The sequence below is a fragment of the Ambystoma mexicanum genome, chromosome 3q (assembly GCF_040938575.1).
Source record: "Ambystoma mexicanum isolate Mex_15411 chromosome 3q, UKY_AmexF1_1, whole genome shotgun sequence".
Classification (NCBI taxonomy): Eukaryota; Metazoa; Chordata; class Amphibia; order Caudata; family Ambystomatidae; genus Ambystoma; species Ambystoma mexicanum.
The window spans coordinates 922,640,353-922,665,358 of NC_090926.1; the positions used below are offsets into that span (position 1 = coordinate 922,640,353).

Here is a 25,006-nt window from a genome sequence, read left to right on the forward strand (position 1 = left end):
TTTGCACTTTCTTCGTACATTTGTCCTCAATGTGTTTTTCTCTAATTCTGTAAGTGCCCTTTCCCCCAATCTCCCCATCCCTACCCACATTCCCACACTCTTACCGTCACCCCCATAATCCTCCCACCACCACTTAATCATTAACATTAACCTCCCAAAAATCAACAAAAAGTACATTGAGAAAAAATGCAAGAGTAAAGTGCAAACAAGTAAAACATGGGCAAAAATAAAATGAGTTGCGGATTCCAACACCACTGAGTAACCTGCAAAGTTTCACAAACCTCCATCCTGTCCCTCGCCAACACTGACATCAAAATGCACCAAACCACGAACGAAACACAACTTTACCTAAAGATCAACTACATCAACAACCTCCATCGATTCAAGCACTGTCTGTCACTCATACAAGCTGGATGTGAAACGGCTACCTCAAGCTCAGCGCTAAAAGAACTGCATTAGTACTCCTATGAACCCGTCTCCCCCATCAACTATGCCCCAGTTCAGAATTAGCTGGCTGACACAAAGGTTGAAAAATGCATGCCTCTACTCTCACCCGCCGCAAAATCACTTTGCTTTACTATGCGTCATCTTCAAAACACAAGCCGCTAATAAGTCCCAACCAGCATGATATCAGCTTGTAATCCTCTCCAAATCCAAGCCTTTAATCCCTGCCATGAGTTTCAGAATGGTTGCCAAAGCCCTAGTAATCTTCCACCTGGATAGTGGCAATAACCTGCTCACAGTAATCCTATATGTCACCAAAGCCTCTGCAACCCGTCCAGTATTTTCCATCATCCATCGTCACAGGACTAAGAAAACAGACCACATTACCCCGTTCTCAGGTTCAAGACCACATGCCTCACTTATGAAGCAGTCATAACTAAAACACTGATCTACAGTGTAAAGGAGGAGCCAAGTACCCCCACTCCAACTGCCCCGCATACATTACCTGAAAAATATGTACCAAAGTATGTGACGTACACAGAACAGTTAAACCAACAAAGAGAAGCGCGAGGACTGTTAGGGGGAATTCTCTTATAAGGCTAATTTCCCAAACCTAGTGAGTCCCCCAGCAGCTTTTTGGGGTTGGTTTATTTCTCCTGCTAAGAGTGAGACACTTTTTCTCCCACTCTTAGGCATGATTTGAGGTATGTCTTTGACTTGGTATGTGCTTATGGGCTATGGGGTCTTTTACTCCATAGGGTATCATCTGTTTTGGTATATGTGTTACACAGCACCCTCAGTGCAGTAACACAGGGGTGTCATTGTGACCCCCAAACATAGACTCCATACCCTGGGACTGACTACTGTCTCCCAGGGCATGTAAAGTCACCATTGGCTTTATTAGTCCAAAATTGTAAACAGAACCAGTACCAACCATCATATTGTGGAAGTACTGGGAGGGGTTAATTAGATTACCCCCGGGTCTGTTTCCAAGGGGGCACTGTCCAGTCCCCCCTTGTCGGGTTTCTGGCTGGTGGCAGTGGTTACCACGCAAAATATTCCACCAGGATATTTCCTATGGGATTTTCCCATTCATTTTAAACGCACCACTTTTTTTGGTGCATTGTAAAGATACCGCCGGTTTATTTAATTAAATATAAAATCGCCGGTTGGGTCTTTTTGCCAGAACTCTTTTGCAAAATGACATACGTGTCCGTCTCTGTAACTCCAACCAAGGTCGGGCCCTTTGTTCCACTTTTTGGCGGGCTTCTCCACAGAAGCCCTCCAACTGCTGCCACTCTGTCTGGAATTCACAGGATGTGTGGGTGGGGGAATTGGCACCCTGGACTGCGTTGCCTTAGCAACACAAGTCACACTCTGTCCTGATTGGCCCAGTGGTGAGCCGCCCGGCTCAACACTTAGCATGGATGAGTGACAGCTAGGCAGTTTGAATGGGGGGTTTTCTGCATAAAAGCAGGGCTTTTGGGACTGGAACTTCAGAAGTCGCTACTGGACCCGAGAAATCCAAAGAGGGGAGAAGCTGAGCCACCTGAAACGATGACACCACCGGTGAAGCCCTGCTGCAACGACCTCACCACTTCCCCGACAACAAGAGAAGATCTTCTGCTGCAAGAGTCTTCTCCCCCTGAGCTGGTGGGATCACCCAGTTCGACCTTACCCTTCCAGAACGTCCCTTGGTCGAATCGTCAGTGCCAAACACTCGGCAGCCGGATAGCCAAGCTTCAGTCCAGCAGGACCGTGAATAAAAGGAATGCACCTTTTAACCGAGCGAACTCCGCAGCTGGTTTCATCCCTGGGCAGTGCAACGACTCCAAGTTTCCTCCTCGACGAGATCTTCTTCTTCCCTGGTTGAAACCATGATCTGCACCCGCTGCCAGGAACAACTGCCACCGCTGGAGCTTCCTCACTTTTAAAGGTACTGTGTTCCACCCGGCCTCCCTTTCATGGGATTGCTAAAGGTGACCCTTAAATCCTTGGCATTCCAACTGGGTGGGCCTGCAGAACTTCCTAACTTTGTCTTTCGCGCCAAACCAACCTCTTCTGAACAATTTAGTAAAGACTTGAGTGCATTTTTAAACTGTGTGATCTTGGGCACATTTCGCCTTGCTCCATTTAAAGTGGCCCTGGCTTATGAACTTTGGCTCTACAATAGACTTTGCCTTCACTAGCTTGATGTGATCTTAGAAAAGTGTTGGGACCTGTTTTATTTCCATAACCTGTCTTTTTCCCTCCCCGTAACTTAATTATTGGAGTGCCATCTGGGTTAAGCGCTAGCATCTGTTTTTACAACTTGCGGTGTGTTGACCTAGACATGTCTAAATAATTATTAAGGGAAGTGTGTATACTTTTTCTGATTGTGTTTGAACTTGCTTTGATTTATAGTGCTTAGTGTATTTCCTAAAGTGTGTTTTAAAATAACTAATTATATACTTTTGATACCAAGCTCTGGTCAATGTTTGTTTGCTCCATGGTATTATTGGCCCTATTGTGTATGCTCTGTATACTGCCCTACTCATCTTGAGAGAAGTCTGACTGCTCGGCCACAGCTACCAGGTAAATTTGGGTGGTGCAGACTGCTACCAATTGGGTTTACTGCTTGCACCTGTAGTCTTAATCTTTTTACAGTGTTCCCCAAGGGAACTGCACAGGATTCTGCCTAACAAGGACTTTGTGCAATACCCAAAAGAATACCTATACCTAAGAGAATATGGGAGGTAAAGTACCCATTAAGGAAACCATACCTGCATACTGACAATATGATGACCATTTGAACGAGATTCCTGAAGATGCAGAGAAACTAAATGACAAAGATGAATGGTGACGTCACACAAAATCCAATTGACACTCATAGAAGAGATAAACAGACCAGAGGATGCAGACGATTTATAAACCATCAAGAAAGCATTAAGAATAAGTGACATCTTGGGATCAAGGTGAAGGAACGTTTGCCACAGACCTGATGAAGATACTTAGTTAGTTTAAACGTGTACAGATGCAATGAAACGCAAGCAGCAAAGCAATCATGAAGCTAGCCACATGCTTTTGAATAGTTAGACCGTGGCAAGCGCCAACATATACATATATAGATATATATGGACAAGTAAAGTAGGGATGTTTCCACTACTCATAAGCAGTACTGAACAAAGCAATAAGGCCTCAATTTTCAGTGTGTCGCAGGTAATAAAGCAATTGAATGCACAAAATGAATCTCAGTTAAAGGAGTTTACAGAGCCTAGAGAGCCAAGGTCTTATCAAACTGGAATTGTCTGACATTGGGTACAATTAATGTGAAGGAACAAAGGCTCCTGTTCAGAAAGGTCAAGCAAAAACAAAAGACGTCAGAGGACTATTGGAGAATACAATCAAATACACGAAAAGGCTTAATTTCATGGGGTCCAGTCACGTGATGAAGGGAAGTTGGACAAGCAAGATGGTCACACCTATGCACGGAGGCCGGCTGTACCCATACTCCTTAAAAATAATCAGAACACAGTACCGACTCAAGGCCAAACTTCAAACACTAATTGACACTGGACCATTGAGGTGATGATAGATGATATGCTAATTGGTGGGAAGCTGGTCCTAAGATGAGCTCACCCGCACCTGATTGTTCAGTCTGCATGCTGCTAGACGTAGGTGGAAAAGTACTGACAAGGCTTAGGAGATAACCAATTGTAGGGGACCGCGTAATTAAGGGTCCTATAGCGTGTGTAGCCAATGGGACGTCGTACATTTAGTGACACTCATAGTGGCCATTTTGAGGGGAGGGCTAAGTTGCCCCACCTAATGTTAAGTATCCTAGCACCTTCCCCCACTGCTCTATACAGATATACAGCCGATACTTAGAAATACACTTAGAACCAATCACTTCCTCCGTTAGGTTTTTGTAGTTTGCCACGTAGGATGACGTTGGTAATGATGCAGGTTAAAACGTCAATGATGACCAATTTTGGGTATAAGAGCACCGTTTGTTTATGAAGTAAGTAGAGTCAGAGGATTGAGCGATTGCTGATGTTCGTTGTACTCCCTGTTTAGATACTTGATATTAAAACAGACGAACTTTGCCAAACTATAGGTGTCGTCTTGATTATTGATGTATGAATGAAATCTGCATCCCCAACCATCTCCAGGGTATAGCTACTCATCTTAAAGGCTGTCTGAGAGAACATCCAGCTCAACTTGGTCGAGAGTCTCACCATCTCTGGAGGCCAGAGCCCTAGCAAAAGCCAAAACAAGACCAGGCTGGAAACAAATATGTTGCCAATCGCTGGTCACTCCATTGAACCCTATGTCTTCCTCTCTGGACCTCTCCCAGACGCTCCACCTACTACCCTGCTCCTCTACTATCCCTGCACCATGCTGGTAAACCCCTGGATGTGTCCCCTTTACACAGTGCTCCGTTTGACTTTATAAAAACCCATGTATACATATGTATATTTCATGCTTCAAACAGGCAGATTCTGTGGCTGACAATAAAGTAAATAACAAGCTTGCTGTAACTGACATGTAAACGATGCAATACACCAATATAGAGTCCTTCTTCAGCATGGGTCATGCATCGATTCACATGCTCATGAATATTCCCCTTCGTCAGGCTGGGAATCCTCTGTAAAAGAAAGCAGTTACGTTTTAAACTGAAAATGTTTGTCTCCTCTATAGCCTATCAGTGTCCTTTGGGTCATACTGCCCCCAGCCAATGGCACTCATCCTCCTAAGCTACACCCCTGATGGCCATCGTCAGATTTTGGAGTGCACGTAAAGTGGCAGAATGAACCAAGAAGAGCCAGAGCGTCGAAGGAGGGTGGGTTCACGTGTGAATCCATGCAAGACCCATGCAGTACATATACACAACCACAGGAGATTGCAAGGCTCACGGAAGCAATACACTTACCCATGGAACAGACTCACCTCAAACAAATAGGCTGCGAAGCACCACTTGGCTGATCCGGACTGCTCCTTGGAATCTCTGCCGACACAAAAGTATTTTGTGAAGGTGTGACTTGACCTACACGTAGCAGTCCTGCAAATGTCGAGCAGGGGAACACGAGAGAGAAGGTATTGAGGCTACTGCTGAGCAGTTATTTGCAGTGGCGTGGCCTTCTGCGCCCAGCACCGCACTGTGAATCGCTTCCACTTGCACCTGTAGCACTTCAACGCAGATGGAGCCCTGGCTTTTGCATTCCAATGGCAGTGAATAGTGCCCAAATTCTAGGGCTGAAGGAGCCAGGCTGAGAGGCTCAGCGATGCCGGGTCATGGTGCAGGATTTACCCTTCTTTTCTGGAGAGGAGGTTGAGAAGCGGAGGCAGTTGGATGGCCAGAACCACTGATAGATGGAGAAGGTCTGAGCACCAGATCTTCCTCGACCACGCCGGTGCAATGTGAATCATCCTGCAGTGGCAACATCTGAGTGTGTTGATTACATGTAGGAGTACAGGAATCGGAGGGAAAGCATACAGGAAGAGCCCCAGGGTAATGAGAAGGCATCTCCCACACTCCTGTGCTGAGGGTATCTGCTGGCAAATTGCCGACACATGGAGTTAGCAGCCGCTGCGAAGAGGTCGATCTGTGGAAGGCCCCACCTGCACTTGTTACAACCCCCACTCGGCGAAGGGCTATAGCTCCCTGCTGAGAGAGTCTGCAATGTTGTTCTTTACACCCGCCAGGTGAAAGGGGACGAGGAACATGCTTTGAAGAATGATCCAGCGCCAGAGGGACAAGACTTCAAAGGAGAGAGCATTTAGATGATGTAGAACATTGTGGTGGTGCTGTCCGTCAAGATCCACACCACGTCCCTTGAAACTGATGCTAAAACGACCTACTTGAGTCAGAGGCCTCTGGTGGGAGAACGTCCTGTGTGGGCTCCCTATTCCTCCAGAGAGGCATCTGTAGTGACTGTAGCCTGTTAGGGAGGGATCTGGAAGAGCGCTCGTTTAGTGAGGTGTGTCCGCATCATTCACCATTCAAGAGTTTGGCGAATGGCCAATTGAGGGCGATTTTGTCTGTCCATGCATCAGTAATCTGCTGCCACATGGCATCTAGAAATTCCTGCAGGGGTCGCATTTGGAGCATGCAAAAGAGGAGCAGATGGATGCAAGAAGGCATCATCCCGGGCAGGGACTTAATGGACCGGGCAGTTGCAACTGATGTCGTCAGCCACTGAATCTTTCCTAGGATAGAGTTCACTCTTTCTTCTGAGGGCGTCGCCAGACATGCTACTGTGTTGAGCCGTCTGCCCGGGAACAGTGTTCTGCAATGGCAGTACATAGGACTTTGGATAGTTTTTCAAGAATCATAGCTAAGTCAGAAGTCGGATGGTCTTCGCTGTGTGCTGGGTTGCCAGTGGGTGGGAGTGGAAACAGATGAGCCTATTGTCCAGGTAAGGTTAGACGTGAAACCCCTTGTGGCATATATAATACAATACTGGGGCCAAGAATTTGGTGAATACCGTCTGTGCCGATTTGAGGCTGAATGGAAAGGCCTTGAATTGACAATGCCGCCCCTGGATGAAAAAACACACGAACATCCGGTGATTGAAATGAATGGGGATGCGGAAGTATGCTTCTTCCAGGTCCAGAGTTGCCACAAAGTTTTCTCCCCAGAAAGTATCTGGAGTATACTCTGGAGACCCGGAGGTGCTGTGGGACTATCTTGTTTGCCCCTTTGGGTAGCATGGCCTGTAAACTCCTGCAGCAGCTGGTCCATGTGTAGTTATTGTTGAGCGACTGGAGGATTGCGGGGGCAGCTGTCTTGGAATTCTAAAGCATGACCCTGCTGAAGAATGTCCAGCACCCATTTCTCAGTGATGATCTTCCACCACTGATCGACAAAGTTTGATAGTCAGCATCCCACTGGGGGTGTGAGTCCTGGATGAGGGGCAACAATGATGTTGGGTACCAATGCCGAAGGCCTGGTAGCAACCCTTGTAATCTTCCTGGGTAGTAGAATGGGAGGGCTGATGATAGGGTGTGGTGTACCCCTTAGACAATCAGGAGACTCTCCCACTTGGGGAACAAACTCCTCTGCTGCAGTGTCCCCAGAGAGTGTGTTGTCTACGTGTTGGTCTTGATGGCCTGGAGGGTGTCATCTACCGCCTTCCCAAATAGGTTGACCCCATCGAAAGACATGTTGATGACTTTGGTCTGCACATCCATGGGGAAATTAGTGTCCTTCATCTATCCTTGGCATCGGAGGGCAACACCATTCCCTATCCGGCGGAAGCCAGAGTCCGCTATGTCGAGCGCGACTGTGATGGCATTTTCCCAAGCCACTTCTCCTTCCTGGAATAGTGCCAAGGCGTCTGCCTTCTTGTCATCAGGGATGAAGTCCAGGATGGGCCTCAACTTATAGCATAGCTCCCTGTCGTACCTTGAAAGGAGGGCAAGGCGTTAGATGCTTTGATGGTGGAGGCTGCTGTGGTAATGAGGCGCTTGCCAGCAGCATCGAACTTCTTACCTTCCAGGTCTGGAGGCACCATTGATAAAGGAGAGGGGTTGGATGACCTCTTCCTGGTGGCGGCTGACACCACAGAATCCAGTGAAGGTTGAAACCTGAGGCACCCTGGAACCAGTATTTCTTCTCCCGCCAGTCACGCTTGGCAGGCGTGGTATTTGGAACCTTTATGACTGCTAAGCCCTCCTCCAATATGATATACTTATTACGGTGGCGGCTGATGCCGAGAAGGCCCTGAGGAACTATGGCTGGAGCAGGCAGCAGGCAGCCTCTGCTGTATCTCCGACACTAACGTATGCAGGGAGGTCAGTGTAAAGACTCGAGGGTGGTATCTGTACTCCTGCCCTCTATGTGGCAGAGTAAAAGCACGGAGCACCCCAGCTAAGGTTCTCTATATGGTTGCCATGGAGAAGCAACCAAGGCTTAAGCTCTCAGGAGGTGAGGCAGGCTGGTTCTTAAGTACAGTGTAGTCCCCAAGCCCCTCACAAAGGAATGTCAACACACTATGTTATGGGCTAACACAGTTCTTTATATAAAAATAAGGTTCAATGTATATACACACATTAATAACTCACTTTGTACTTTGTCAAATCTAATATGGCAAATATATACAATGTCTATGTGACTCCTTTAAAATGAACCAACAGCTGACTGTTCTAATGGCATACAAATCAAACAGTGTCTATCAGCATAGGACATAGGAAGGAAGACAAGTTAGGTTAAACAATGACAGAATGTTATCTCCCTCTGCCAAGGCACAATTCTGAGTGAGGCTACCCCCACCTGGGCAACCTGTAATAAAGTGTATTAACAAGCCCAGTTCATTAATGTTAAAATAGTCTTGTTTTTCTGGTCAGAAATGTTCCACTACCCAATGTACCTGAGTTAGCAGAGTTTCTTCGACGGTTCATTGATGGATCCCTCGAGGGTGGACTCCCTTTAAAGCAGGAGCCACAAGGTGTCAAGAGTCTCGAAGAAGGTGAACCCTGGCGTCGAGAGTCCTTGAAGAAAAGAGTTTGGTGCTGCAAAGAAAACTCGATGAAGAACGTAGGCCCAGCAGCGGGCGTCGAGTGTCGGCGTCAGATGTCGGCATCAACGATCGGGACTCGACCACGGCTGGACTTTGGATCCTTACTTGTCGGCATCTTTGTGGACTTTGGGTGGTGGGACACCCACCGGCAGATTCTCCTCGGTCGTCGTCGACCTCGACTTTCTCCGGCAGGACAAAGTGGTCAACAGTGATGGCTAGGGAGCCCTTCTTTCAATGTTCTCAGGCAAAGGTGGAGCGTTGCGGCTCCGGTCGTCGAGCAGCACAGCGTCAAGCTGTCCCCGCTTCTGGGCAACACGACTTGACTGGCTTCCAGCGATTATGGAAATCCTCTGAACCCCCGTCAACGTTGATAGACTTCAATGGCCTCGATGTCTGGGAGGGAGCTTTACTTCAAGATTTCTCAGCGGACCCCGTCTCCGGTCGACAGCATTTCGGGACTGGCTTCCAGGGTGCCTTAATGAAGATTAGTTTCTGCATGATGTTCCCTCGTAGCTCGGGGGGAGGTCTCCTAGCCAGGTCCTCTCTTGGATCAGTCCTTGACAGAATTGACAGCTTTTAGATTTCGTCGACGGAAAGCAGCAGCTCTTTCCAGCTGGGCTTCAAGGATAATCAGCTTCAAGTTTCAACTTCAGCTTTTGAACAAATAGGGAAGTGAGAGGTCCCCAGATATACACATCGGTCCCTCATTCACACTGCTGAGCCAAGCTCAGTCAGCCAACCAGACAGAAGGGCATTCATGCGGGCAGGCAGCCAATCAGGCTCACAGTGCATTCAGGCCATTCACTTCCACCCAGACACCCATAACAAGGAATGTGGATTGGGGCAACCACCCAGCCTTTCAGCACACTACACTGCATTCATGTCAGTTTCAGGCAGGGCTGTCTCATTCATTGTGTCACACAGAAACCAGACACCCATACCCCAACATACAGTCCCTGGGAAAGCTACTGCCAGTCTGGCCTGGACATCCCCATAATACCATATATGGTTCTTCCACCCAACAGCCAGTCAGGGGAAGGAATGGAGTCATGGCTTCCCAGGACTTTGGGAAAACAAGGTAACAGGTAATAGAAACCAAGAGGCCACAGGGGTCATCTTGCCTCCTATCATGAATCCACTGATTCCTATGGCAGGGCTGGGTATCCCAAAATGGAGGTGTAACGCTCACCTGACTCCCACGGAGGCGCTGGCCTGGTTCGCGCTGCTGTGACCTCTTCTAAGGTGATGCGCAGGGTTCGGAAGACGGACTGGACCGGGCCCCCAAATCTGGCTTGTCTGGCTCGCAGAAGTATCCTTCTGTAGGCGAAAATAGGGGATTAACTGTCTGCGGGGTAATGCAATCAGCCTCCCACTTTCCCCTCTCACCCTCCTCGAAACCCTTCTGTGATTCCTCGTAGCGTCTCACCTTAGGGTCTGGAAGGACGAGCTCTCCATCCTGCTTCTGATGCAGGGGCGCGTTGGTATCCAGTTACTTCACTGGATTTTCGGATTGGTGAGAACCAAACTTGCTTGGCTTCCAGGTAAGTTTTTTGATAAGAGGTTCCCCTTGTGTCCATGCATTAATGTACTAATGCTAGTGTCTTTTTCCCCATAGGGGCCGGGGTACGGAATGCCGGGGAACAGGCACCGACCCGAGATGAGAGGTGAAATCCTTGTAGAAGTCAGGTAAGTCTTTAATGAGAGTTTTTTGGTAATGTCTTTTCATTCGCTCATTAACGCTGATGTCTCTTTTTCCCCTTAGGGGCCGGGGTCCGGAAATGCCAGGATGCGGCGCGGACCCGAATTGAAGAGGGAATGAATCAACAGGTAAGTCTTAACATGGAGATTTAGCTTTCCTTATTCCCTTCTCTCTCTCACCTTTTGTTCTGGTCTTTTTCTCCCTAGGCGCTGGGGCGTGACTGCGAATCCGGATGATCACTGCTGAACATGGAGGCGCCCTGTAAAGGTGAGTGGAATGCGGCGCTGCAGCGATCGACGCGATGAGCTTTTAAAAAGTCTTCCTTTTCAGGATTGTCGGCAAGATGTCTCTGGGATGCGGAAATTTAGCAGGGTAGGACTTTTCCTTCTTCTGTTCTCTTCTTCTCTTCCTTTGCAGGTGATCCAGGATGCTGGCAGGCGTGGCAGAAGTCAGGATGCAGGAGCAGACACGGTGAGCGTCCAGCTGCTAGATGCAGAACAACACGAAGCATGTGTGGCTGTTCGGGTGGGGTTTAAATAGCCTTGGAAGAAGTTCCAGGTATGTATCCTTCCTCCAATCAGGTATGTATCCTTCCCCGACCACGCCCGGATGGTAAATTAGTCCCACAGGTAAAGTAGTTCCTTTCGGGCCTCAAGGAGGCCGGGATCCTGCAGCATGGTCTGCATCAGGTAAGTGCACCCAAGCACTTCCATAATGAGCCTGGTGCCTATGGCGCCAGGACTGATGTCTTTTATGAGCCTGGCGCAATAGGCGCCAGGACACTGTCCAAAGGGCCCCTATCTGGGGTTGCTGGGTCTTTCCTTGGGGACTGGATGTCCGCTTTCGGGGACGCAGGGCTTGAACCGGCTCCCCGGGAGCGGACATCATGACAGCACTCCCCCCCAAGGCCCCTCCCAAGGTTGTTCCCTCCGGGGGTTTTGGTTTGTCTGGGAAGAGTCGGTGGAATTTCCTGACTAATCGAGGTGCATGCACATGGTCGCTGGGTTCCCACAACCTCTCCTGAGGTCCGTACCCCTTCCAATCAATTAGGTAGAACAGTTTTGACCTAAACATTTTTGAGTCTAAAATGTTCTTCACTTCGAATTCGGGCTCCCCATCTATTAGAATAGGTTCTGGAGGTTTGAGTAGTCGGGTTCCGGGTACCACTGGTTTCAGAAGTGACACATGAAAACCAGGGTGAATTTGCATACTAGCTGGTAAATCAAGTTTAACAGCCACTGGGTTAATTATTGCCATAATAGAATAAGGTCCCAGATATTTTGGGTTAAAAGTTCGAGGCCCTTTGAGTGGTAAATGTCTGGTAGCTAACCACACTTGATCCCCAATCTGATACGGAGGTGCTTCACTCCGATGTAGATCAGCATTCTCCTTGTATTTTCTCTGGGCTTGTTGTAAATGCGTAGTTGCCTCTTTGAAGGCTTGGGTAATTGTAGAATGCAGATGTTCTACTGCAGGCATTCCGAGGTTCTGAGGTGAGTCAAGGTTTGAGGTTCGAGGGTGATGCCCAAAAAAAGTATAAAAAGGACTGTGGCCAGTTCCAGAGTGTACTGAATTATTATATGCATATTCGGCTATCCAAAGAATGTCTTTCCAGTTGCTTTCAGATTGCTGTAACATACACCGTAAGTATTGCTCAAGGGTCTGATTTGTCCTCTCGGTCTGACCATCGGTCTGAGGGTGGTGACTGGTCGATAATCTTACGTCGATCTGCGCCATTTGACAACCTTTGCGCCAGAAGTGGGAAATGAATTGGCTTCCCCGGTCAGAGATTAGTATAGATGGGAATCCATTTAGCCGAACAATATTTTCGAGGAATTCTTTGGCTAGGACAGAAGCTGAAGGTAAACCTTTCAAAGGAATAAAGTGGGCCATTTTGGAAAACAAATCCACAATTACCAGAATAGTATTGTACCCCGAACAAGGAGGCAGGTCCGTAATAAAATCCATTGACAGGGTGTGCCAGGGTGCTGGCGGTATGTCTAGAGGTTGAAGGAGACCGGCTGGTCTTTTCTTTTGACTTTTATTTTGGGCGCAAACACCACAGGACATCACAAAAGATTTAACATCTTTTCGCCAAGAGGGCCACCAAAATTGTCGTTTCACCTTTTCCTCTGTCTTGGCAATACCGGGGTGTCCCTCTATTAATGCATCATGATAACCGGAAATAACTAGTTTGTGTAATTCCTTATGTGGCAGGAATAAGCGTCCTTGGAAATAAGGTAAACCATTATCTATGGTAAAGTCTGATACCTTTTGTATCCAATCCTGTAAGGTTTTAGGGTCCAGGAGTTGTTTCACTCTGGCTTGAATGTCTTCAAGCGTCTATAACAAAGTCATGCCTAGAATCCTCTGTTCGGGAATTACTGGTACTGGTTCTGAGTTTGTATCAGATTCTCCCATTCCAATTCGGGATAAGGCGTCTGCTTTGCCATTCTTGCAGCCAGGTCGATAGGTAATCACGAAATCAAATTCAGTGAAAAACAAAGCCCATCGGAGCTGCCGTGATGACTGAGCCTTGGTGGTTTTCAAATACTGTAAATTCCGGTGATCAGTGATCACTGTGATGGTATGTTGAGCGCCAAGCAGATAATGCCGCCAGGCTTTAAAAGCGGACTTAATGGCTAACAGTTCTTTGTCCGTGATAGCATAATTAACCTCGGGTGCCGAGAATTTTCTGGACAAAAATGCTACGGGATGCAGTTGGTTGGTTTCAGGATCTCTTTGGGACAGGACAGCTCCCATGGCTAGGCTGGATGCGTCAGTCTCGACGACATAATGGAGATCTGGACCCGGGTGTTTCAATATAGGTGCGGAGGTAAACTTAGCTTTTAAATCCTGAAAGGCCTGCTCGGCTTCTTCAGACCATTCAAAACGTTTATTTTTCCTCAAGAGTGCAGTAATGGGTTGTACCACGCGTGAAAATTCTGGGATAAACCTGCGATAGAAATTGGCAAAGCCGAGCATGCTTTGAACCCCTTTTACAGAGCTAGGTGATGGCCATTTGAGGATGGCATCCACTTTTCTTGAGTCCATTCGGACTCCTTTGGGTGTCAGGATGAAACCTAGAAACTCGACTTCTGTGGTATGGAAAACACATTTCTCCAATTTAGCAAATAGTTTGTGTTGGCGCAGTTTTTCAAGTACTGCCCTGACGTGTTTTCTGTGATCAGATTCCGAAGAGGAGTACACCAGAATGTCATCGATATATACGACAACACAAACATCGATGAGTTCCCGAAGGACATCATTCATGAAGTATTGGAAGGCAGCTGGCGCGTTACACAATCCGAAAGGCATCACCTGGTACTCGAATAATCCGTATTTAGTACGGAAGGCAGTTTTCCATTCGTCGCCTTCTTTAACTCGTACCAGATGATAAGCCCCCCGGAGATCTAACTTGGTGTATATGCAAGCGTCCTTCACCTGGTCAAGGAGTTCAGGGATCAGAGGCAGAGGATAACGGTTTTTAACCGTTATCTGGTTCAATGCGCGGTAATCGATACAAGTTATAAGGTCGCCTTCTTTTTTGGGCACGAAGAACAGAGCCGAGGATGCTGGGGACTTTGACGGGCGAATAAAACCATTAGCTAGGTATTGATCCAAATATTGTCTCAAATGCAGATTCTCAGGTTCGGTAAGGGCATAAATCCTGCTACAAGGGGGTTGTGCACCGAGCACCAGATCGATTTGGCAATCGTACGATCTGTGAGGAGGTAACGTGTTGGCCTGTTCCTTTTGGAAGACGTCCTGAAAGTCTTGGTATTCTGGAGGTAGTTGCATGGAGGCAGAGGTAACAGATGCTAGATTAATCTTCAGGTTTTCTGGGTAGCAGGTTTGTGTACAATCCGGGAAGGTTATTCTCTTAGCTCGCCAATCAATTTGAGGATTATGTGTCTCTAACCAAGGGATTCCAAGAATAACCTGAAACTGTGGAGCCTTGATTACATCAAACACAACACCCTCCCGATGGCCGTCGGGACCAATAAGAGTCACCTCTGTAGTGGAATGTGTTACCGGTCCAGAGGCAATTTCAGTTCCATCGACTGTGGTGATGACATCTTTGCTGGTTTTAGGACGGAGAGGGAGGTTAATCCTAGAGACCAATTCACGATCCACATAGTTTCCAATAGCCCCACTATCGATGTATGCCTTTATTGCATGCAACCGCTAAGGCTGTTCTGGATCTACGAGAACCATTGGCACAATGAAATGCGAGGTCTGAGAGTTAGTTTTCAAGCTCGGCAAGCGGACCCCTACACTTGTCGGGCAGAGTCGTTTCCCTAAACAGAGTCTTCATGGTTTTTATCAGCGGCTCCTACCGCCTTTCGGGGCGGTTTTGCCGGGCAATCTCGTAGATAGTGTCCAGAATTCCCACAATAAAGACAAAATTTTAACTGCCGCCTCCTTTCACGTTCCTTTTGAGTTAAGGGTCCTTTAACCCCTCCAATTTGCATAGGCTCAGGGACATCAACTCCCTTGGGATTAGCATGGGTCTTGACCAACACCCGGGTCTCAAACCTGGACCGATCTGCTTTTCTGTTTTGAAGTCTGTGATCCAATTGGACCACTAAGTCTATATACTCTGTGCATTCTTGGGGCGGATTTACAACTTGGGCCAAGACATCTTTAAGTTCTCCGCGTAGGCCTCAATAAAACAACGTGACTCTTTTATCCTCTGGCCATCCCGTTTCCACAATTAGTCTATTAAAGGTTGCAATATAGGATAGGAGGTCCTGATTGGCCTGTCGCAGGGATAGAAGTTCGTCATCAAGAGCCTGCCCCTGAGAGTGTCGAGCAAATAACCTTTCCATGCTTGCTTGAAACCTTTGAAAATCACGGAGAATCGGGTCATCTTGAGTAACCAGTGGAACTGACCAATCGGCAGCGCAGCCGCTGAGATATGACAATACAAAGGCTACCTTGGTCTGATCATTAGGGAAGGCCCCAGGTCTGCATAGGAAGTGCAAATGACACTGATTCATGAATACGGCGAATCGTTTGGGGTCCCCAGCAAAGCGTTCGGGTGGGGCCAGCGGCATGTTTCCATGTAGATTAATCTGCACAGGGTTACTGGAAACCACAGGAGCGGGGTTCCCTCCGGAACCGGGTAGAGGAGTTTGCCCAGCTTGACCTTGCAAAAGCTGTCTGGCCAGGTCATCAGTTCTTTCCTTTGATATTATTAATTCCCTCCTGAGGGCATTAGTCTCTTGACGAGCGGCATGTACTTCGGCCCGTAATTCCCCCAGTAACTGGGCCAACTGATCAGTCTCAGAACTTTCCATAGCGCCTGGGTGGGAATTTGTAGGAAGGCTTCACGTTCTGTAACGCTCACCTGACTCCCACGGAGGCCCTGGCCTGGTTCGCGCTGCTGTGACCTCTTCTAAGGTGATGCGCAGGGTTCGGAAGACGGACTGGACCGGGTCCCCAAATCTGGCTTGTCTGTTTCACAGAAGTATCCTTCTGTAGGCGAAAATAGGGGATTAACTGTCTGCGGGGTAATGCAATCAGCCTCCCACTTTCCCCTCTCACCTGCTCGAAACCCTTCTGTGATTCCTTGTAGCGTCTCACCTTAGGGTCTGGAAGGACAAGCTCTCCATCCTGCTTCTGATGCAGGGGCGCATTGGTATCCAGTTACTTCACTGGATTTTCGGATTGGTGAGAACCAAACTTGTTTGGCTTCCAGGTAAGTTTTTTGATAAGAGGTTCCCCTTGTGTCCATGCATTAATGTACTAATGCTAGTGTCTTTTTCCCCATAGGGGCCGGAGTACGGAATGCCGGGGAACAGGCACCGACCCGAGATGAGAGGTGAAATCCTTGTAGAAATCAGGTAAGTCTTTATTGAGCGTTTTTTTGGTAATGTCGTTCATTCGCTCATTAATGCTGATGTCTCTTTTCACCCTAGGAGCCGGGGTCCGGAAATGCCAGGATGCGGCGCGGACCCGAATTGAAGAGGGAATGAATCAACAGGTAAGTCTTAACATGGAGATTAAGCTTTCCTTATTCCTTTCTCTCTCACACCTTTTGTTCTGGTCTTTTTCTCCCTAGGCGCTGGGGCGTGACTGCGAATCCGGATGATCACTGCTGAACATGGAGGCGCCCTGTTAAGGTGAGTGGAATGCGGCGCTGCAGCGATCGACGCGATGAGCTTTTAAAAAGTCTTCCTTTTCAGGATTGTCGGCGAGATGTCTCCGGGATGCGGATTTAGCAGGGTAGGACTTTTCCTTCTTCTGTTCTCTTCTTCTCTTCCTTTGCAGGTGATCCAGGATGCTGGCAGGCGTGGCAGAAGTCAGGATGCAGGAACAGACACGGTGAGGGTCCAGCTGCTAGATGCAGAACAACGCGAAGCACGTGTGGCTGTTTGGGTGGGGTTTAAATAGCCTTGGAAGAAGTTCCAGGTATGTATCCTTCCTCCAATCAGGTATGTATCCTTCCCCGACCATGCCCGGATGGTAAATTAGTCCCACAGGTAAAGTAGTTCCTTTCAGGCCTCAAGGAGGCCGGGATCCTGCAGCATGGTCTGCATCAGATAAGTGCATCCAAGCACTTCCATAATGAGCCTGGCGCCTATGGCGCCAGGACTGATGTCTTTTATGAGCCTGGCGCCATAGGCGCCAGGGCACTGTCCAAAGGGCCCCTATATGGGGTTGCTGGGTCCTTCCTTGGGGACTGGATCTCCGCTTTCGGGGACTCAGGGCTTGAACCGGCTCCCCGGGAGCGGACATCATGACAGGAGGATACTTAGAGCACCTGTCAAATTCAGCATGGAGCTGCCACCAGCCCATACACTGCTCTGTGTGCCACACACAGGTGAGCAAAAACATGCACTAGGGGTACAGGGTTGTACCCCCACCCATGGGTGCCAAAAGGGTATCCCAAGGTTCTCTGTTCAGCATGACCAAAAAGAGGAAGAGCTGCACTGTCAGGAGTCCCAACTGGACCCCTGCGCAGAAAACAACACAGATCACACATGATAAGGGAGTACAGGACAAGGGCATGGAGGCCCTGTCTCGCCAATGCATTTCGAGCATCACAGTGAGGATGTCCAGTGACATGTCCCTTGGTGCAAGAGCAGTAGGAGGGTTTTGAGCCCTTTAGGTTGTTGACTTCCGGGGAGGCATAGGTAGAATGGGGTCAAATTCCTCATTGTCTTCATTTGAATAAATATCTTCTGGCCAGTCATCCTTAGAACTGGTGTAGATAGTTTGGGGTCTTACGGGGGACCCCACAGGAGCCAGGGCAGGGAGAGGCATAGCACTGGTGGGCCTGGGCAGGAACTCCAGAGCCGGAGGCACCTCTCTCACCAGGTGAGAGTCCTTCGGAAAAGAGGCTATGACGGGAACCTGCGGGTCCAAAATAGGAGCTGTCATCGATGGGGTCTTCGTGGGGATCGTTGATGGGGTCTGGGAGGTAGGGTTACCCTGGGCGTGGTGACCGTTGACGTTGTAAAGATGACGGTCGTTGACAAATTTGTTGTCACTGAGGATATTCTTATTTTTGACTTCGTCGATGGGATGACGGTCCTGGTGAACGAAGTTGTCATCAATGTGGTCTTCGTCAACGAATGAATCGGTGACGGATCCTTAGAAGTGCTCTTCGACGATCTGTATTTGGATGGCGTCAGCAAATTCCTTGCAAAATGAGGTAACCCAACAGCAGGTAGGCGAACCGTCGATGGGGACGTTGACGGTGAAGGGAACAGTGACCACATCCGCGGAGACCAATGACGAGGACGCCAATGGAGTGTGGGATTTTGCCTTTTTTTAAATCTGTGCTGAGGAAGCATCCTCAAAGGACCTCAACCTCTTCTTACTAGATGGATTACGCTCATGGGACCTGCCCGTCCTGGAAGAGGCATGGCCCGTAGGTCCTGCGCCATAGGCCTTCCCTTCCCTTCCTTGATCCAAGCCACTAACCTCCAATGGTGATCCCTATTGGTCTTCGTCGAAAAGGATTGACAGATGGAGCATCTGTCCGCATTGTGATCAGGGTGAAGACAATAAAGGCACTTGAGGTGCCAGTCCTCAACGAAGATGCTTTTCAGGCCACAGCTTTCACAGGCACTGAAGAGGCTCTTCTTCGTGGCATCAGACATGGTCGAGGTGTTGAGGTGTAGGCCCAAGCCTAGGACTGTTGGCCCCACGATTTGAAGATCTGACAGTACTGAAGATCTTTGCTAGCAATGTGGCCCCGCTGCCAGTCGTCACCATGTTACAACCAAGAAAACAAGGAAGATTTCTTCACATAAAACAGCAAAAAAGGGAGAAAAAAAACCTACACATTTCTAGGAGCGAAGCACGAGGACTCCCAACACTAGAAACGTGCAGTAAAATTGGAAGATGGACACCAGGGGTGGAGTTTAGGAGGACGGGTGTCATTGGCTGGGGGCAGTGTGACCCAAAGGACACTGATAGGCTACAGAGGAGACGAGCAGTTTCAGTTTAAAGCAAAACTGATTTCTTTTACCGAGGATTCCCAACCTGACGACGGGGAATATTCATGAGCATGTACATATATGCAAGACCCCATGTTAAAGAATACATGAGGTATCCGAGATTGTGCCCTGAGAAGGAGGTTGCTCTCTTTTTACTCTCCCTCCTCTTTCACTTCTGCCTTCCTCTCTTACCTTCTTTCTCCCTCTCTCCTGTTCTGAATGTGTACATAGGAGTCTCTCTCTTTTGCTCTCTGTCTCTTTATCTATCTTTCTAATTAACCCTTTCTTTCTTTGCCCCTCTCTCCCCTTCTTGAGAGTCTTTAGGTCTTTCTCTGCCTTTCTCTTTCTTTTCCATCCCTACTGTCCTCCCTTCTCATTCTTCCGTCTCCCCCTCTCGCAGAACCATGGCTGTGTTCCTGAGGCTGAGAAGAAGCAGCGCTGCCATTTGCTGGATCCACGCTGGGGCTGGTGAGTGAATGCCAGATGGGTGTCTGTGCTGTAGATGTGTGCATGCATGCATGTGTGTATACTCAGTCCCCATTCAACAGGCATCCTTGGTAATATATATATATATATGTATGTATATATATATATATATATATATATATATATATGAACATGGATGATTATTTAAATGAAAGTGTGCATTTTGTTCATAAGGTGTGCTTATTACGGTTGTGCTTATTATGGTTGTGAAGGCATCGGCTTAATACTTGGGACAAATGTATCAGTATTTGGACGAGAATGAAACGTGGTATTCACCCATATTTCATATCACAATGAATATCATGCCACTGTCACTGTGAGCAATTAGATATTTCACCCCTGCCTAGGTTAGTAGGCGTCTCAAGCAGAAAATAAAAAGCGCTACTGAGGGTGAAGGTAATACTGTGTTACGTTGGGTTCCTGGCCAAAGGTGACACTGACACCAGTGTAGTAACAGGAAGCATCTTTACTCATGTTCCAACTCCAGGTACAAGGATACATTAGGTCACATCAGGTATGTTACTTGGATAGAACATCCACTGGCATCCTCTCTCAGTCAATCCATCTTTTCAACCAACACTAACTCATGCTATTCACAAAACGTCACACGAGACACACTTCAACAGCATGAACATTTCCACTATTCTTAACAAGTCCATGCCCTCTCTAATATTCCATGCAGAACCATACAGAACATAACATTCTCACACACAGCATTCCATGTCAGTCACTCACAGCATTCCATGCATACAGGGCAGGGTGCAGGGAAGGACAAGATACAACAAATATTTCCCCTTCAACATCACAAGACAACATACACAAAGCAAGAGACATACATACAAAATCCCACCACATGTACATCCCTCAACCTCCAGAACAATTCCTCCCAACAACGCACCCACGCAAACCCTGCGGCCGTCCTCAGCCAGTGGGACAAATCTGCACAACACAACTAAAGAAAGGATACTGCATCAAGTCTCTCAGATAAGTTCAGGCTTCCAGCCCCACAAAACATAACTCAGGAAAAACAATGGTTTGCCTTATGTCAGACATACCCATACACCCTCATAACCAACATTGGAGCACATAAATTCCTCTGGCCACACCACAACAGGTGCACTATGCCCCTTAACAGAGCACCCAACACACTCCATGTTTGGACACCCCACTATACGAGAGTACTCCACGCACTCCGGTTGCCCAACACCCCTCAGAAGCAACTGCGCACCTGTGCCAAGGACCACAAGTCACCATGACCATTCACACCAGACAAAGGCATCATATATAATTCACAACCCTTCTTTAATCACAAAACATATTATTCTAGAAAGTTCCCGACTACATGAATCTAAAACACTCCTCAATTTCATTAACTAATACATTGAAACTCTGCAATTTAAATGTTCAAGCCCTAACTCATGCTAGTCACTAAATGCTCAACCTGTAAACACAAAAGGTCACACGAGACACACTTCAACAGCATGAACATGTCCCACTATTCTTAACAAGTCCATGCCCTCTATAATATTCCATACAGAACCACACAGAACATAACATTCTCACACACTGCATTCCATGTCAGTCACTCACAGCATTCCATGCATACAAGGCAGGGTGCAGGGAAGGACAAGATGCAATAAACTGCCCTGCAGAATATTCATAGCTGCTCTTGGAAAATGGAAAATATGTGAGGGAAATAGTGTAAGCGTACAGGCATTGTTGTGTGGCATCATAATGCGAGCTACATTGAGCTATACAGCAACAGCAGAAGAAGTCAGAAGCAGATTTTGATTGGTAGGTGGAGCATCAGTACATGGCGTGATTCTGAGGTGTGGACAGCAGGTTTGGACAGCAGGCCTATCACCTTTTAAAGCTCCTAGGCAAAACATTTCCATCAGTCAATCAGTGAGATACGCATTCTTGTGATGATTCTTTCGAAGGGCAATTTGCTACTTTTCACTGCAAAAGACAAAATGGTTATTACCAGTGTAGTCCATCCCGAGGCTGCCAGTGTAACTGATGAGTTCAAGGCATGCATCATGACGAACATTAAAAGGAGTAGCAGCCAGAAGAGAGGCACGTCCACCATGGCCTGCCCACACCAGTATGCCGAAGGGAAGAGACCTGACAACCTCAGCTGGGAAAGTGCTTTGATCTGGAAGAAAGAGAGAAGAACCCACTCAATTGAGATGCTTTTACATGAAATCTGCACCATTTGTACAATATAAACAGTGCAATCACAAAGAAAAATGTGCGAAGACATCACCAATGCCTAAACAATTTCCACTAGGGAGATCTTTAAATTCAGAGGCTATCAATAAAAAGTAGTATATAACATACATATAGAAAATATGTTGATATTTGTATTCTTGTAGGTGTTTTAAACAGCGACAGATACAGTAAGCATATATGAAAGTTAAAAGTTATATACAAGTTTTTCACAAAAAGAAACTCAGAATCACATCATGTTCATGAGGTTAATTTCCAAATGCAGAACCATAAACCTGGGTTTGTTAATTGGTAAGTGAGGTAAGTGAGGCAGAGCTCAGTTGGTGGTTAGTGGTAGCCTGTGGTTGTCTTTGGTATTACCTGCGAGCGGCTACTGGTGAGCAGAGATGTACACTTCTATCTTTCTTTGCTTGTTATGTGATATACTGCATACCACATTTCTCACACACTAGCTGTTCCCGGCATAACATACGCCGTCCTAGCATATCTTAAAGGTCAGTAATTCATAGGGTCACTTCTGTCCTCCTTCCTAAATATCGGAATTACCACTGATCGCTTCCAGGAAGGGGATGTAGGTCCCTGTGACTTATCAATGGTCATTGAAAAGGCTAAACTTTTCAGATAGAAGAAGAGGTATGCACAGTATAAGAACAATATTTAAGTTCCACAGGCCTCTATGATGTTTCATTGTAGATGCGTAATTGTCAAACTTGTTCCATTGCAGAGTCCCCATGACATAAGATTGAGCAGCAGCATAATTACGGCACCTACTTTTAGTTTTAGCTTGTGGGGAGGCATTCATCCTACAGTGTTTAGCTCTTTAGAGACTGAAATGTTGAGCTAGTATTTAACTGTTTTATTGACACTGGAACTGCCATACCCTGCGTGAAGAGAAGTGGGGGTGGGGGAGTGTGTCGGATGTGTATGAATGTTTGTATTTGAATGTATTTTGTGTGTATGTTGAGATGCGGGGGTGGGGGGTGTGTCGGATGTGTATGAATGTTTGTATTCGAATGTATTTTGTGTGTATGTTGAGATGCAAGGGTGGGGGAGTGTGTCGGATGTGTATGAATGTTTGTATTTGATTGTATTTTGTGTGTATGTTGAGATGCGGGGGTGGGGAGGGGTGTCAGATGTGTATGAATGTTTGTATTTGAATGTATTTTGTGTGTATGTTGAGATGCGGGGGGGTGTGTCGGATGTGTATGAATGTTTGTATTTGAATGTATTTTGTGTGTATGTTGAGATGCGGGGGTAGGGGGATGTGTCGGATGTGTATGAATGTTTGTATTTGAATGTATTTTGTGTGTATGTTGAGATGTGGGCTGGGAGGGTGTGTCGGATGTGTATGAATGTTTGTATTTGAATGTATTTTGTGTGTATGTTGAGATGCGGGGGTGGGGGGCGTGTCGGATGTGTATGAATGTTTGCATTTGAATGTATTTTGTGTGTATGTTGAGATGCGGGGGTGGGGGGTGTCGGATGTGTATGAATGTTTTGATTTGAATGTTTTTTGTGTGCTGAGTTGGGGGGTGGGGTTCGGGTGTGTATGGGTGCATGTTTGTGTGTCTGCTGAGTTGGGGGGTGGGGGTTCGGGTCTGTATGGGTGCTTGTTTGAGAGTGTGCTGATTTGGGGGGGTAGGGGTTCGGGTCTTTATGGGTGCATGTTTGTGTGTGTGCTGAGTTGGGGGGTGGGGGGTTCGGGTCTGTATGGGTGCATGCTTGAGAGTGTGCTGAGTTGGGGGGTTCGGGTCTGTATGGGTGCATGCTTGAGAGTGTGTGCTGGGGTGGGGGGTTTGGAGTTGGGGGTTCGGGTCTTTATGGGTGCATGTTTGTGTGCGTGTGCTGAGTTGGGGGGTGGGGGGTTCGGGTCTGTATGGGTGCTTGTTTGAGAGTGTGCTGATTTGGGGGGTGGGGGGTTCGGGTCTGTATGGGTGCATGCTTGAGAGTATGTGTGCTGAGTTGGGGGGTTTGGAGTTGGGGGGTGGGGGTTCGGGTCTGTATTGGTGCTGGTTTGTGTGTGCTGATTTGGGGGGTGGGGGTTTGGTTGGGGGTGAGGGGGGCCATGGGGTGGGGGGTTTGGTTGGGGTTGAGGAGGCCATGGAGCATAGTGTTTGGTTGGGGGTGAGGGGGCCATGGGGCATAGTGTTTGGTTGGGGGTGAGGGACATGGGGCATAGTGTTTGGTTGGGGGTGAGGGGGCCATAGGGCATTGTGTTTGGTTTGTATGTAAGGGGGCCATGGGGCATAGTGTTTGGTTGGGGGTGAGGGGGACATGGGGCATAGTGTTTGGTTGGGGGTGTAGGGGACATGGGCATAGTGTTTGGTTGGGGGTGAGGGGGACATGGGGCATAGTGTTTGGTTGGGGGTGAGTGCCATGGGGCATAGCGTTTGCTTGGGGTGAGGGACATGGGGCATAGTGTTTGGTTGGGTGTAAGGGGGCCATGGGGCATAGTGTTTGGTTGGGGGTGAGTGACATGGGGCATAGTGTTTGGTTGGGGGTGAGGGGGACATGGGGCATAGTGTTTGGTTGGGGGGAGGGGGACCTGGGGCATAGTGTTTGGTTGGGGTGAGTGACATGGGGCATAGTGTTTGGTTGGGGGTGAGGGGGACATGGGGCATAGTGTTTGGTTGGGGGTGAGTGACATGGGGCATAGTGTTTGGTTGGGGGTGAGGGGGCCATAGGGCATTGTTTTTGGTTGGGGGTGAGTGACATGGGGCATAGTGTTTGGTTGGGGGTGAGGGGGCCATAGGGCATTGTGTTTGGTTTGGGTGTAAGGGGGCCATGGGGCATAGTGTTTGGTTGGGGGCGAGGGGGACATGGGGCATAGTGTTTGGTTGGGGGTGAGGGGGACATGACTCAACGAAGGCCATACTCCTCTTGGGAAACCCAAATAGCAAACTGTAGCAGTCCAAAATAACAGCATGTCCAATCTAGGGTCAATAAAATATATATAAGTTAATTAAACAGGCGAGATACAATAACTAAATAGAAATAAATTATAACAATGGAAAATGTGTAGTACAAAATGTAAGTTTGAAATGCAAATAAAAATCGTTACCCCTCAAAAACATTCTTTTTCCATGTGTTTAGTACAACTTGGGGGTTTAAAAAGCCTCCTGCCACGCCCCGCCTACCGCCCCGCCCACATTTACTTTTCTGCCCACTATAGTCCTCATGTAAGGTACTTTCGG

General features: G+C 47.8%; 1 protein-coding gene across 1 annotated transcript in view; it reads right to left on the minus strand.

The window, feature by feature from the left end:
* Window positions 1–25,006, minus strand: part of LOC138583117 (ATP-binding cassette sub-family A member 9-like) — a 2,332,105-nt gene that overhangs the window by 1,017,297 nt on the left and 1,289,802 nt on the right. The window contains exon 24 of the mRNA XM_069655077.1: window positions 21,568–21,738. Coding sequence (XP_069511178.1) covers window positions 21,568–21,738 — 171 coding nt within the window. The remainder of the gene's footprint in view (window positions 1–21,567; window positions 21,739–25,006) is intronic.